Source organism: Nilaparvata lugens, unplaced genomic scaffold (assembly GCF_014356525.2).
Source record: "Nilaparvata lugens isolate BPH unplaced genomic scaffold, ASM1435652v1 scaffold4730, whole genome shotgun sequence".
NCBI lineage: Eukaryota > Metazoa > Arthropoda > Insecta > Hemiptera > Delphacidae > Nilaparvata > Nilaparvata lugens.
Window position 1 is genome coordinate 9648 of NW_024090779.1, and position 15920 is coordinate 25567.

Consider the following 15920-nt stretch of genomic DNA (forward strand, 5'->3'; position numbering starts at 1 on the left):
ATATGGCATATTATTCGTTTAATTATTATCGATTATGTTCTTGTTAGATTTTTCAAGTTTCTGTTTTGGTATTATCCGTTTTGGCACTAGCTGAATCTTCACTCTGCATCTGAAACAATTGAATTTCTAATATCAATAGGAGTAGATTTTCAAGTCTCAAAACAATTAAAATTAGTACATGGAAGCATATTAGGTACATCACAGTTCGAGTTTATATTCATATTCTTCTCTTTGTCATTGACTTCTATTAAAGGTAGCTGATATACACCTTGCTCCACGAAGAGGTTTACACGTTTAATTTTATATTACGTGCCCATTCATGCACCGATCTTTTCTAAATTTTATACAGTTTACAAAGTAGGTTCTGAAAATATTCTGGGAGAGTTTCAGCTTCCTAACCTTCGTAGAAGCAAAATGGCGGCATATTGAAAATTTTACTAATTTATTCGTTTCCTATAAAAACTACTTACATGAGTTATTATCTGATTTGTTTACTACGGTTGTGATGGTCTTGCCTCATTTAATGGTACCAGAAATGGATCAAACAAGATGGTGCTCCACCTCATTTCGCAAATCATGTGAAGCAATTACTAAATGACTAACTTCATGGCCATTGGATTGGCCGTGGGAGTGATTTTTTAAATTGACCACCCCGATCACCAGATTTAACTGTTTGTGACTTCTTTTCATGGGGTTACTTGAAGGAAAAAGTTTATTTATTTATTGAATCAATGAGAATTACACAACTTACAGAAAAGTACCACAGGCTTATAAGCCCAAAACGGTTCCAATTCTAATTTATACAACAGTCCAAATGTAGCTAGGTTATGTGTCACTTAACCTATTATATTAACCTATTATACCAATAGCTTCAATAATGATGAGGAACTAAAACGATCAATAGAAGAGGAACTTCTCCGGATACTTTTTGTGTAGTTGAGAAGTTGATATTTTAGTAATTATTTATATTGAATGAAAAAGACTAAGAAATTGTCAAAAACCACAGATTTATTGATACTTAGAAAGACCGGTTTCGGTTATTACACCATTGTCAATCTCTGATAAACTCCAATCTCTGATTCTCCGGATACCGCGGAGTTTCTTTGTAAGAGCTTAGGAATCATTCCTTAAGCACTGTTATCAGTGTGTTGCTGTGAATGAGTTTCAATTTGAATAATTTCGGACTTTAAGGTTTTTCATTAGGCTATGTTCTAGTTTTTTTCAAGTCATATTGCCCCAAAGTGCAACAATAAAAATATTTTATAAAACCAAACACACCTTTTTAATGTTTTTAAGGTATTGTTTTTCAATATGCTGCCATTTTGTGTCCACGAAGGTTAGGGAGTTTAAATTTTCCCAGAATATTTTTAGAACCTAGTTTGTAAACAGTGTAAAATTTAAAAAAGTTCGGTGCATGAATGAACACGTAACATAAAATCAAACGTGTAAACTTCTTCGTGAGACAAAGTTTATGATAGCTAGTATCTGATATAATTTCAATTGTTGATTCTTGTTAATAATGATCAATTGTATTCTAATATATTATATTCATAATAAAGTATTTTTCTTTCAAGGAATAAATAATACATTTTCATAACTGAGATAAAATATTCAGGTAGTTCATTATATTTCCACATAGCCTGCAAAACATTTTGGCAGCGGTGCGAAGCTAGAAAAGGATGGGGCTATCTGCTTTGACAAATTACAAAAAAGGATAGAATACCTTTAATTTAGAACGTAAAACTACTGGAATTTTTCTAATAGGTTCACGGAAGCATGCTTCTCTAAGAACATTTTGTAATCGTTTAACACGGCCTCAAGTCAAGACACAAAGTCAATGATAGCAAACCAATGTAAATCAAATTATGACTTTATAACTTGATCCGTGGTTTAGTGGATAGAGTGCTTCCGTAGCAGCACAGAGATCCCGGGTTCAAACCCTCTCAATACCAAGAGTTTTTTAAACCAGATCACCCCGTGTTATCGATTGGCACGTTAAACTGTCGGTCCCGGCTGAAGAATGACAGTCGTAAGGCCCATTGACGGCTTAAATATATTAAGGCGGTGGGATCTTCCCGCAAGGGACTCCCCACCAACAAAAGCCATACGAATTTACTTTTTTATAACTTGAGTCACACTATAATTTCATAAACTTTTCTTGAATAGAATAGTCATTATCTCACTTACGCCTATCGGCCGACAATCAGAATTGTCCTCCGAATGGCTGTGTATCAGCATAGAGAAACAATAGCGTAAGTAGATATCCCATGGTATAGGGAGTTTATGTCGTAACTTTTACTGTTATCTCAAGCCGATAGTCCACGTAGTTTTTTCCCTTGAAGCTGTGTGACACTGGTATTCTCTCATATTGTGCCGTTCATACAATCTCACCCGGCCAAAACAGTAAAAATCGACAATAATCGGCTTGAGTTAACAGTAAAAGTTGCGACATAAACTCATTATACCATGGGACATGGTGGGACCTCAAACATCATATTGTTTAGCATGTTATTTATTATCCAATTGATAAATAACATGCTAAAGAACAGATGCTTCAGAGTGCTCATGGATGATAAGCTAAGCAGAAGAAAGGTACTCAATAATGGATTGCCACAGGGTTCAATCTTGTCCCCGCTCCTTTTCAACTTGTACTCAGCAGATCTTCCCAACATACCATCAAGGATCTTCATGTACGCTGATGACATTGCTGTGGCCACTCAAGACAAGAGTATGAAAACAACATCAGAGAGCCTCACTGAAGACCTATCTTCCCTTTCAGTTTGTTTCCACAAGTGGAGGCTACACCCTAACATGAAAAAAACAGAGGTGTGCTGTTTTCACTTGAATAATGGGGAGGCTAGGGTAAAACTGGATGTGAGGTTTGACAACACGCAATTACAGCATAATTTCTTTCCAAAGTACCTTGGGGTGACGCTTGACCGCACTCTGTCCTACAAAAATCACCTTCATAATGTTGCTGAGAAACTAAAAACTAGGAATAATATTCTAAAAAAACTCTGTGGAACAACATGGTGCATGGAACAACATGAGCATCAGCAACAACTTTGCGCTGTTCTGCCCTAGGACTAGTATACCCCACAGCTGAATACTGTGCGGCTGTGTGGATAAATAGTGCCCATGTGAATAGAGTCAACACTCAGCTGAATAATTCCATGCGACTTATTTCTGGGACCATTAGAACCACCCCCACATATTGGCTGCCAGTTCTCAGCAACATTGCTCCACCAGTGCTGCGAAGATATTTTGCTCTTGTTCGTGAGTATAATAAGATAAAAAATGACAGAGCACTCCCAATCCACAGAGATCTTCTGGAGCTCGGTAACAGGCTGAGGTCAAGGCGCCCTCCCATGCGCTTGGCTGAGCGGCTAGAACGTGAGAATTTCTCTGTTGCTGATAGCTGGGAGGAGGAGTGGTTGGATAGAGCACCTCTCAGTGTTAGTCTGAGGTATTCTGTTGGGAGGAGTGTGGCTGGGTTTGATCTGCCAAGGCGAACATGGACAGCACTCACAGGATTAGAACTGGGCACGGAAGATGTAGAGCATCTCTTAGTGACTGGGGTAGATTGCCCTCCCTGATTGTGATTGTGGAGAGGCTAGACAAACAATGAATCATATCATCCGGCATTGTGCTATTCGAGCCTTTCAGGGCGGTTCAGATGATTTTATAGCAGCATCTCCACAAGCAATAGCCTACATAACCAACCTGGACATTCAAGTTTTGACTTGATTATTTCCTATTTCCTTGTGCATATATACACTTTTCTTTGTCATATATTTTATTCTATAACCTAGATAGATGGCTTTATTTTGTTTTATATATATATTTTTTTCAAGCTGACAAAGGTCAAAAACCTGCATATATTTTTGTGAATTCATGTGTGTGTATGTGTGTGTCTATGTGTTTGCCATACGCTAATAATATTATAACCATGGGACATCTACTTACGCTATTGTTTCTCTCTGGTATCAGTTGATGGTGAGAATTAGCAAAACGGAGGACACTTTCGAGTGTCAGCCGTTGAATTTCGAAAGTCAATCGGATTAGATTAGTCAAGTTTACTTGAATTCAAGTTTTGTGTAAAATGAATGTATTTTGAAAAATTGATTTCAATAACAGAAACTTGAATCCACAATAACAATTTAGACCCTCATTAAAGATTTGTTGATTCAAGTAGACGTTGAACATATTCAACTTTTGGATTCAACTTGAATCTTGAAGGTATAATACAACCTACAAATGGGAAAATGAGATGAAAACTAATTATTATTATTGACCGAGCAAAGTGAGGTCTAAGATTCAAGTCGACGGTTTGGCATTTCTCTTAATGTTTATATGTTGCGCATTTACGGCAAAACGCGGTAATAGATTTTAATGAAATTTGACAGGTATGTTCCTTTTTAAATCGCGCGTCGACGTATATACAAGGTTTAGAACCTTTTATAGTACAAGGTTTTTGGAAATTTTTAATTTCAAGGATAATATAAAAAAGGAGCCTCCTTCATACGACAATATTAGAGTAAAAATCAGACTATAGAATTATTCATCATAAATCAGCTGTTTAGTGGACTATAATACTACCCATTCAAAAACATCGAACATCTTGAAAATGTATCTTTCCATCAACATTAGTAGACAGTTGCAGCCAGACCTGATAACAGCGCTCACACTCACATTCCGGGACGACACGTCACGGTACGATAGGACAGAAAGCTCTATGTTTATTTAGGATTTTTTCTAGACATTTTAAATTGATAAATTATTTATTAATTTTTGAGAAAAACATAACAGGTCAATGTAACTTACTGAGCGCGAGGTCTACTGTTCACAGACTACTAGTTATTATGAAACGAAAATCCAAATTAAATGCTCTAATTCACCCGCAGACTTCTGCTACTGCAAATATTGACAACAGGGTAAACAGCTAGATGGAAATTCGATGAGCGCTACTATTCAAAAATTATTTGTCAGCCCGGGAATTACAGCATTTAATTTAGATTTTCGTTTAATAATAATTAATTCATTAGCATTTGAATAATTGCAATATCTCAGATATTTCCATCTGTAGAGATGAAAACAGTTGCCAGCCAATTTAAAATGTATAAAAATAAATGAATAGAAAAGTGTGATGCAAGAAGAAAACTTTGAGATTAATTAGATTTTTTACTTCATAATTACCGTATATAATTATTACTTGTATATAAATTTGAGGTTATGGAAACTTAAAATCGCCCGTTCAACTGAATTCAAGGTAACTTGACTAATGTGTGACCTACTCAATTGTGAAAACGGCCAATAAAGGTAGGCGCACACAGATCGTCATCGGACGGACGGCACGCATCGGACGATGAGATTTGATGCATTGTTTTCAATTGGAGTGCGCATACCTCTTGATAACAATTTGATGCATTGTTTTCAATTGGTATGCGCACTCCAATTGAAAACAATGCATCAAATCTAATCGTCCGATGCGTGCCGTCCGTCCGATGACGATCTGTGTGCGCCTACCTTAAGAGGACAATTCCAAGTGACGGCCGATAAATGTCGGTTGACAATAAGGGGCAAGCCACATGAAGCGTTTATTTAGGCGTTTCTGCACTGGCGGCGGACGAGTCGACAGAGCAGGAAGCTCTCCGATTGGCTGATTATCAGCTGATTCGGTTGGCGTTCGGGAATCAGCTGATAATCGGAGAGCTTCCTGCCCTGTCGACCAGGAAGCTCTCCGATTGGCTGATTATCAGCTGATTCGGTTGGCGTTCGGGAATCAGCTGATAATCGGAGAGCTTCCTGCCCTGTCGACCAGGAAGCTATCCGATTGGCTGAATATCAGCTGATTCGGTAGGCGTTCGGGAATCAGCTGATGATCGGAGAGTTTCCTGCCTTGTCGACTCGTCCGCCGCCAGTGCAGAAACGCCTCATGTGGCTTGGCCCTTAGTCAAACGGAGGACAATAATTCCGAGTGTCGGCCAATGAAGACTATCGGGTGAGTGTGGAATAGCGATTGAATAGCAAGACTGACCATGGAGGAAGGCCTCCAGGTGAGGTAGTCGGCTCGTGTTGCCGCGTGGTACTCGTCGACCAAGTCCTGCACCACTTCCCGCGAGTCGTCCAGCTCCTCCAGGCTGTCCTTAAACATGCGCTCCTTCCGGAACTGCTCCAGGAACGCCTCGCGTTTGCGCAGTTTGTCGTACTGTTGCAGCGCTCTGTCGAACAGCTGAAACATAAATAGAAAATGAGTTTTGTATGCTGATGACGCAAACCTAAAAATATCAGCCAAATCCCAGAATGAAATTGAGATAATAGCAGAATCAAACCTCTCCCTTTGGCAAAACATCTGATGAACAATAAATTAATAATTAATATGAGTAAAACGAACCTATTGACATTCACTACACAGCAGGTAAAAACATTTTTTCCTTCAATAAATTTGGACAACAAAGTCATTTCTCAGTCCACCTCTACCAAGTTCTTGGGATTAACAGTAGATCAAACTTGAATTGGACAGAACATGTCACAAGGGTTTTGTCACGGGTATCGAGTGGATTATATGTTCTTAAAAAATGTCTCCCTTTTGTAAAATAGAAACGCGGAAAATGATTTATTTTGCCTACATACACTCTATAATATCATTTTGTATAAGTCTTTATGGATCTACTTCAAATCAGAACATGGATTCAATTCTCAAATCACAAAAACAAGCTATAAGAATAATTTTACACCTAGACCCCATAGCATCAGTTAAAGAACATTTCGCTCACTTGAATATAATGACAGTTTACAGTCTTTACATCTTTGAGACAATTATGTGTGTGAAAGAAAATCTTGGAAATATTTGACGTTAGGACATAATCATAGGTACAGCACTAGAAACAGAGATAAACTTTTACATTGCAAAGCCATAGACTTGAGTTCTACAAGAAGAAGCCCACATACATAGGAGCCAGTTCTATAACAAGCTACCGACGCGAATCCAACAAGAGCTGAATCCCAATAAATTCAAATTGGAATTAAGAGATATTTAACTGAAAGAGCTCTTTATAATATCGAAGAATATTTGAATAAATGAGATCAGATCCTTTGAGTTGAATTGTATTGTATGTTTGTATTATTGTATTCTGTAGATGTTTATTTGTTATGTATTTTATTTTTAATTGTATCTAATCAAAGATAATATTTTTGACACTATTCATTGTATACAATGTACAAACTTATGAATAAAGAAATTATGATATGATATGATATGATAATGATGATAATTTACCAAGAATTACATTTCTCATTATCTGCTGACAGAGAATTAGTGTCGATGGCACAAAAGCCTTTTAAATTTTAATCGTGATCAATTCCAAGAGAACCAATCAGAGAAGCCTTCTTTAGGCTATGTTCTAGTTTTTTTTTATTTAAAAGTCATATTGCCCCAAAGCGCAACAATAAAAACATTTTATAAAACCAAAAACACCATTTTGATGGATAATAGATAATATACACCGTGAAGAGGTTTACAGGTTTGATTTTATGTTACGTGCTCATTCATGCACCCAACTTTTTTAAATTATAAGGTGCGTACGGTACAGACTTTAGCTCTGCTCCGCAACCGAACGTCACTCCAGCAGAGCGATTGATGATCGACCGGGGAGCAACAGTGGTTCGACCGGGGAACGCGAGAAGATCTAACATCTTCCGTAACGTTCATGATGGGTACGTGGGAGGAGCGACTGTGGTTCGATGGTGGTAGGAGGGAGGAGCGTGCTCGGTGCGGGTTGGAAGCGCGAATATGTGTACGCAGCTTTACACGGCTTACGAACTAGGTTCTAAAAACATTCTGGGAAAATTTCAACTCCCTAACCTTCGTAGAAACAAAATGGCAGCATATTGAAAAACAATTCAGTACAACTGAATTTCAACCCCTCATAAGGGGGTGACTTAGGGGTTGTAACTCGAATATTTTAAATGTAAACACCCAGTGTGTGGTACATCATTTTAAAGGCCTTTTCAAAACAAGAAAGATGGCATCAATTAAAAGTGCTATAATAATTATTAATAATAATAATTTATCGGATTGCCAATGAATTGTAACCAGAGGAGTTAATTGATAAAACCAGAGACAAGAATAATATAGTTACTTATCTTCATCTATGATAAACATAATGTACATATTATTAGATATACATACAAAAGTTGCTAATACTAAACTTAGTTCTAATTATGTTACACAACTATAACACTATGACACTTGTATCCAAAATGGCGGCTGGTTGAAGTTTTAGTTTTTACAGAAATTCGGGGTTGTAACTTAAATATTTTGAATGTAAACACCCATTGTGTGATACATCATTTTAAAGGCCTTTTCAAAACGAGAAAGATGACATCAATAAAAATGTTCTATGCTACTTTTATCCAAAATGGCAGCTGATTGAAGTTTATCAATTATTTCTTTTAGTTTCTAAAGAAATAATTGATAAAGTTCAATTAGCCGCCATTTCGGATTAAAGTATCATAGATCATTTTTATTGATGTCATCTTTCTCATATTGAAAATGCCTTTAAAATGATGTACCACACAATGGGTGTTTCCATTTAAAATATTCGAGTTACAACCCCTAAGTCACCCCCTTATGAGGGGTTGAAATTCAGTTGTACGTCAAAAGGTAGAGTATTTGACCAATAACTTATCCTGAAAATTACAGTGTTATATCTACAACAGACTCCAATTTATTGAAGGGTTTCCATACATATGACTCACTCTGTATATTTATGAAATATGTTTGTGTTTTCGTTACCGATGATATGTTGGTGTGATTGGCGAGCATGAGGCCGGAGACCCGATGGGCAGTGGGAACATAGGGTGACTTGCGAGACAGCGCCACCTGGATGCTGGCGGGGCCCCACGGGATGAACTGCACCAGTTTGCGCTCTCTGATGCGCTGCAGCGACTTATGCACCTGTGACGGGTCCACCTCGCCCTGAAACATCATCAAGGAACATGTCTTCATTCATGAAATACTGGTTTTTCTTGGAGTTGAACCTCAAATTGAGGCTGTGCATTTTTTTGGTTCTATTCTGGAATAATGAAAGTATTGTAACTGTCCTGTAATTTAACATTAAACATTAAATAACACGACTTCAATATTATAAAATACTGGTTTTTATGGAGTTGATCCTAAAATTTAGGCTGTGCATTTTTTTGGTTCTATCATGGAATAATGAAAGTATTGTAACTGTCCTGTAATTTAACATTAAATAACACGACTTCATTATAAAATACTGGTTTTTCATGGAGTTGAACCTCAAATTTAGGCTGTACATTTGTTTGGTTCTATCAATAAAAGTATTGCATCTGTTCTGAAATTTAGCATTAAATAACACGACTTCAATATTATAAAATACTGGTTTTTCTGGGAGTTGAATATCAAATTTAGGCTGTGCATTTTTTTGGTTCTATCATGGAATAATGAAAGTATTGTAACTGACCTGTAATTTAACATTAAATAACACGACTTCAATATTATAAAATACTGGTTTTTCTGGGAGTTGAATATCAAATTTAGGCTGTACATTTGTTTGGTTCTATCATGGAATAATGAAAGTATTGTAACTGTCCTGTAATTTAACATTAAATAACACGACTTCATTATAAAATACTGGTTTTTCTGGGAGTTGAATATCAAATTTAGGCTGTACATTTGTTTGGTTCTATCATGGAATAATGAAAGTATTGTAACTGTCCTGTAATTTACATTAAATAACACGACTTCATTATAAAATACTGGTTTTTCTGGGAGTTGAATATCAAATTTAGGCTGTACATTTGTTTGGTTCTATCATGGAATAATGAAAGTATTGTACCTGTTCTGTAATTTAGCATTAAATAACACGACTTCAATATTATAAAATACTGGTTTTTCTGGGAGTTGAATATCAAATTTAGGCTGTACATTTGTTTGGTTCTATCATGGAATAATGAAAGTATTGTACCTGTTCTGTAATTTAGCATTAAATAACACGACTTCAATATTATAAAATACTGGTTTTTCATGGAGTTGAACCTCAAATTTAGGCTGTGCATTTTTTTGGTTCTATCATGGAATAATGAAAGTATTGTAACTGTCCTGTAATTTAACATTAAATAACACGACTTCAATATTATAAAATACTGGTTTTCCATGGAGTTGAACCTCAAATTTAGGCTGTGCATTTGGTTTTTATTCAAGCATGGAATAATGTAAATATTGGAACTGCCCTATACTTCAACAAAAAATAACATTTCACTTCAAAAATAGTGGTATTCATTGAGTTTAACTGCAAAAGAAGGCTATGAGTTTTGTTTAACCATGGCATAATGAAAGTAATGGAACTGCCCTGTAATTTAACATCAAATAACACGTCTTCAATATTATATAATACTAGTTTTTCATGTAAATACTGGTTTTTATAGAGTTTATAACCTTGAATTGAGGCTTTGCAGTATGGAATAATGAGAGTATTAGAACTGCACCCTGAACTTCAACACAAAATAGCACTTCAATTATTATAAAATACTGGAATTTATCAATTTCAAACTGAAATGAAGTTGTGCATTTGATTTTAGCATTTAATAATGAAAGTTTTGGAACTGTCCTGTAATTTAACATTAGATAACACGACTTCAATTATAAAATACTGGTTTTTCAAGGAGTATAACCTCAAATTTAGGCTGTGCATTTTTTTGGTTCTATCATGGAATAATGAAAGTATTGTACCTGTTCTGTAATTTAGCATTAAATAACACGACTTCAATATTATAAAATACTGGTTTTTTCTGGAGTTGAATATCAAATTAGGCTGTACATTTGTTTGGTTCTATCATGAATAATGAAAGTATTGTAACTGTCCTGTAATTTACATTAAATAACACGACTTCAATATTATAAAATACTGGTTTTTCTGGGAGTTGAATATCAATTTAGGCTGTACATTGTTTGGTTCTATCATGAATAATGAAAGTATTGTAACTGTCCTGTAATTTACATTAAATAACACGACTTCAATATTATAAAATACTGGTTTTCCATGGAGTTGAACCTCAAATTTAGGCTGTACATTGTTTGGTTCTATCATGGAATAATAAAAGTATTGTATCTGTTCTGAAATTTAGCATTAAATAACACGACTTCAATATTATAAAATACTGGTTTTTTCTGGAGTTGAATATCAATTTAGGCTGTGCATTTTTTTGGTTCTATCATGGAATAATGAAAGTATTGTACCTGTTCTGTAATTTAGCATTAAATAACACGACTTCAATTATAAAATACTGGTTTTTTCTGGAGTTGAATATCAATTTAGGCTGTACATTTGTTTGGTTCTATCATGGAATAATAAAAGTATTGTATCTGTTCTGAAATTTAGCATTAAATAACACGACTTCAATATTATAAAATACTGGTTTTTTCTGGAGTTGAATATCAATTTAGGCTGTACATTGTTTGGTTCTATCATGGAATAATAAAAGTATTGTATCTGTTCTGAAATTTAGCATTAAATAACACGACTTCATTATAAAATACTGGTTTTTTCTGGAGTTGAATATCAATTTAGGCTGTACATTTGTTTGGTTCTATCATGAATAATGAAAGTATTGTACCTGTTCTGTAATTTAGCATTAAATAACACGACTTCATTATAAAATACTGGTTTTTTCTGGAGTTGAATATCAATTTAGGCTGTGCATTTTTTTGGTTCTATCATGAATAATGAAAGTATTGTACCTGTTCTGTAATTTAGCATTAAATAACACGACTTCAATATTATAAAATACTGGTTTTCCATGGAGTTGAACCTCAAATTTAGGCTGTACATTGTTTGGTTCTATCATGGAATAATAAAAGTATTGTATCTGTTCTGAAATTTAGCATTAAATAACACGACTTCAATATTATAAAATACTGGTTTTTTCTGGAGTTGAATATCAATTTAGGCTGTGCATTTTTTTGGTTCTATCATGGAATAATAAAAGTATTGTATCTGTTCTGAATTTAGCATTAAATAACACGACTTCAATATTATAAAATACTGGTTTTTTCTGGAGTTGAATATCAATTTAGGCTGTACATTGTTTGGTTCTATCATGAATAATGAAAGTATTGTACCTGTTCTGTAATTTAGCATTAAATAACACGACTTCAATATTATAAAATACTGGTTTTTCTGGGAGTTGAATATCAAATTTAGGCTGTACATTTGTTTGGTTCTATCATGGAATAATGAAAGTATTGTATCTGTTCTGAAATTTAGCATTAAATAACACGACTTCAATATTATAAAATACTGGTTTTTTCTGGAGTTGAATATCAAATTTAGGCTGTGCATTTTTTTGGTTCTATCATGAATAATGAAAGTATTGTAACTGACCTGTAATTTAACATTAAATAACACGACTTCATTATAAAATACTGGTTTTTTCTGGAGTTGAATATCAATTTAGGCTGTGCATTTTTTTGGTTCTATCATGAATAATGAAAGTATTGTACCTGTTCTGTAATTTAGCATTAAATAACACAACTTCAATATTATAAAATACTGGTTTTTTCTGGAGTTGAATATCAAATTAGGCTGTACATTTGTTTGGTTCTATCATGAATAATGAAAGTATTGTAACTGTCCTGTAATTTACATTAAATAACACGACTTCATTATAAAATACTGGTTTTTTCTGGAGTTGAATATCAATTTAGGCTGTACATTGTTTGGTTCTATCATGAATAATGAAAGTATTGTACCTGTTCTGTAATTTAGCATTAAATAACACAACTTCAATATTATAAAATACTGGTTTTTTCTGGAGTTGAATATCAATTTAGGCTGTACATTGTTTGGTTCTATCATGGAATAATGAAAGTATTGTACCTGTTCTGTAATTTAGCATTCATTCATTTAGGAAATTTTCAAATTTTCCATCTCATTTTTGTAAAATATACAGGAACATTATTGGTAGAATGAGGTTCACGTTAAAATGACAGTGGAGAAAGATAGGAGAACAGCTTTGCCGATTCTCTCCCTTGCCACTGCCTTCTATCTTATTTCTGTCAAGATACACAGAAACATTGCTGGTAGAGCAAAAAGAATCAACATTAATATTAACTACATAACTATTGAACATCTATTAAATACTGTCACCTCTAATACCTCTATTAGAGGTGGCTATGATACTGTACTTTGGAAAATGACCAAGTTCGGCTCTATAGTAATTCATTCATATATCTTAAGATTATAGTTGACCAAGCGAAAATGGGTCTCTCAAGGTGGAAGTTTCCTCTTGATATCACCACACGTCTCTAACAACACTGTTGCCACTTTGTACTGAGGGTGGCTAGTAAGAGAGAAAGTGAACGTGTGTGAGACAGAGGGCTGAGAGTGAAAAATTGGTCTTGTGAGGAGTATTGTTTGTCTTCTCTGGATTGTTGACTATGACGAGGACAATATAGTTCACAGTTTTACAAATTTATTGTACATAATGCTTATATATAATACATATAACTTTCAACAGCAGAATAGGCCGAGTCATAAGGATATCAATGAGGTTTTCTGAGAAACATAAATAATCACCTCCTCACGCATAAATGAACAATTCTGAAAGACACTATGAATACCTTCAACTTTTCAACACAGCCAGTCCAAAGCATGGATGAAGTGTGATGAGAATAAAATGAGAATTCATGCAAATTGAAAAATGCAGAGAGAAGTGGACACTTTTCAAGAAAATTGAATAAAATAAATAAAATTACATCACTCCACTTCCAATTGATTATTATAAAAGTCTTCAAGTAAACTTTATGAAGTAATAGCTCAGTTTATAAATAGTTGTATTTGTTAAGAAAAATCTAATCATGATTATAAAATTGGATTTCTTGATGTCATGACTCAAGAAAGAGTTATACATTATACATGACAATAATCTTTCCTCCATTTCATGATGTTGAAGAAGATAGCGGAGGAGGGGGATGTTATTGTTCTAACATCAAAGAATGACACAATAGAACTTTTGAACCTGACGTGCTCAAAAGAATTTGTGACAGGTAGTGACGGAAAAGAGGAAGAGGGAAGGTATGAGAAGGAAAGAGCGATCTTCAGGGTGTAGAAATATAGTCAATGTATATAGACTGGTCGAGTGAGGGGTGGACAACAGTGGCAACATTGCAGTGGCCTTGAGAGACCCATTTTCGCTTGGGCTACTATAGCATGTTTTTTGTGAATGAAATAGATGGATTAGCTCACCTCATGGTCACTGGTCAAAGGCGTGTAGCCAGTCATAAGGAAATGCAGTCGTGGTGTGGGAATCAGTGGCCCGATCAAGCCCACCAGATCATTATTCATAAACGTTGGATATCTGTTAACAACACAAATTTGATAAAATCTATATATATATATATATATATATATATATATATATATATATAAAAGCGAAATGGCACTCACTCACTGATTGACTGACTGACTGACTACTGACTGACTGACTGACTGACTCACTCACTCACTCACTCGCATAACTAAAAATCTACCGGACCAAAAACGTTCAAATTTGGTAGTATGTTCAGTTGGCCCTTTAGAGGCGCACTAAGAAATCTTTTGGCAATATTTTAACTCTAAGGGTTGTTTTTAAGGTTTAAAGTTCGTCTTTTAGCATGTATATTCTTCTTCTCCCAATCTCTTAATTATAATTGAAATTTCCATATCATATATTACTATAGAACTATAATCTAGATAGAGTACCTCTTCGAACAGTTGTTAACTGGCAACTAAATTGACTTTGTTAGGTTGGCACCAAGTTGAAGATTTAAATGCATTTATCGCGGAAAAATTGATTGGGCACTGCTACTTCAATCCTGGGAATATTATATTACTAGCAGTCAGGCTTGCTTCGCTCGCCATATCCGTTTAGCCAGCCGTTTAGTCTGGACCCCCGACTGATTGCCCTAACATATGATAAAAATGCCAAATGAAAAATGCAGGCGAGCGAAGCGAGCCTGACGGCTAGTAACACTATACATTGTACTTTTCAGTGTTGTTTTGAAGGTGATATTGTGGTAGATAACCATATTGTATGTTTGTAATTAGGGATCCTTTGTGTGTTGATTGTTTTGCTTTTGCAGATTTGGACATAGATGATATTTGGTTCGGCAAAGATGATATTTGTGCGCCAGTTACACATAATCTATTGTATCATTTAATAAGACAAGTAGAACTAATACAGAGTTATCAGTATTAGTTATCTAGTTAGATAACTAATACAGAGTTATCAGGAGTGATCCGTGGTCTAGTGGATAGAGTGCTTGCGTAGCAGCATAGAGATCCCGGGCTCAAACCCTCTCAATACCAAAAGTTTTTTAACCAGATCACTCCCGTGTTATCGGATGGGCACGTTAAATTGTCGGTCCCGGCTGAAGTATGACAGTTGTAAGGCTCATTGACGGCTTAAATTATATATTCAGGCGGTGGGACCTTCCCGCAAGGGACTCCCCACCAGCAAAAGCCATACGAATTTACTTTACTTTTACAGAGTTATCATGAAATGATGGTGCGGTTTCGAACATGGTTTAAAGAATAACCAAATTACTTACAGTTGATGTTGTTTATTCATGTAATTTGTCGTGTCAGTTTTTTACATAATGAATAAATTTCAATATGTGCGCCATTAGTCGCTCGACAAATGTCCAAACGAATCAATTTGTCTCCAAACATTCGCTCTGATATACGTTTTTAACACGTATTATTGGCAATTTATGAAATTTGTTGTTAAAAACAGATGATTGAATATAAAATGACGTCAGCTCCACCGGAAATTAAGCACAAACATGCGCATGACACCTACCGTCTTCTTCTATATACCGTGGGTCGAATGTTGGATGTCTAGTCGGACGAGTTGGA

General features: G+C 35.1%; 1 protein-coding gene across 1 annotated transcript; it reads right to left on the reverse strand.

The window, feature by feature from the left end:
• LOC120355774 (tubulin gamma-1 chain-like) lies at nucleotides 1-14382 on the reverse strand (the record flags this gene model as incomplete). Its single annotated transcript, XM_039444462.1, has 4 exons — nucleotides 1-109; nucleotides 6038-6232; nucleotides 8798-8980; nucleotides 14271-14382. Coding segments are annotated over 4 exons (547 nt in total), but the record flags the coding sequence as incomplete, so codon positions are not given.
• Nucleotides 14383-15920: the final 1538 nt, after the last annotated feature.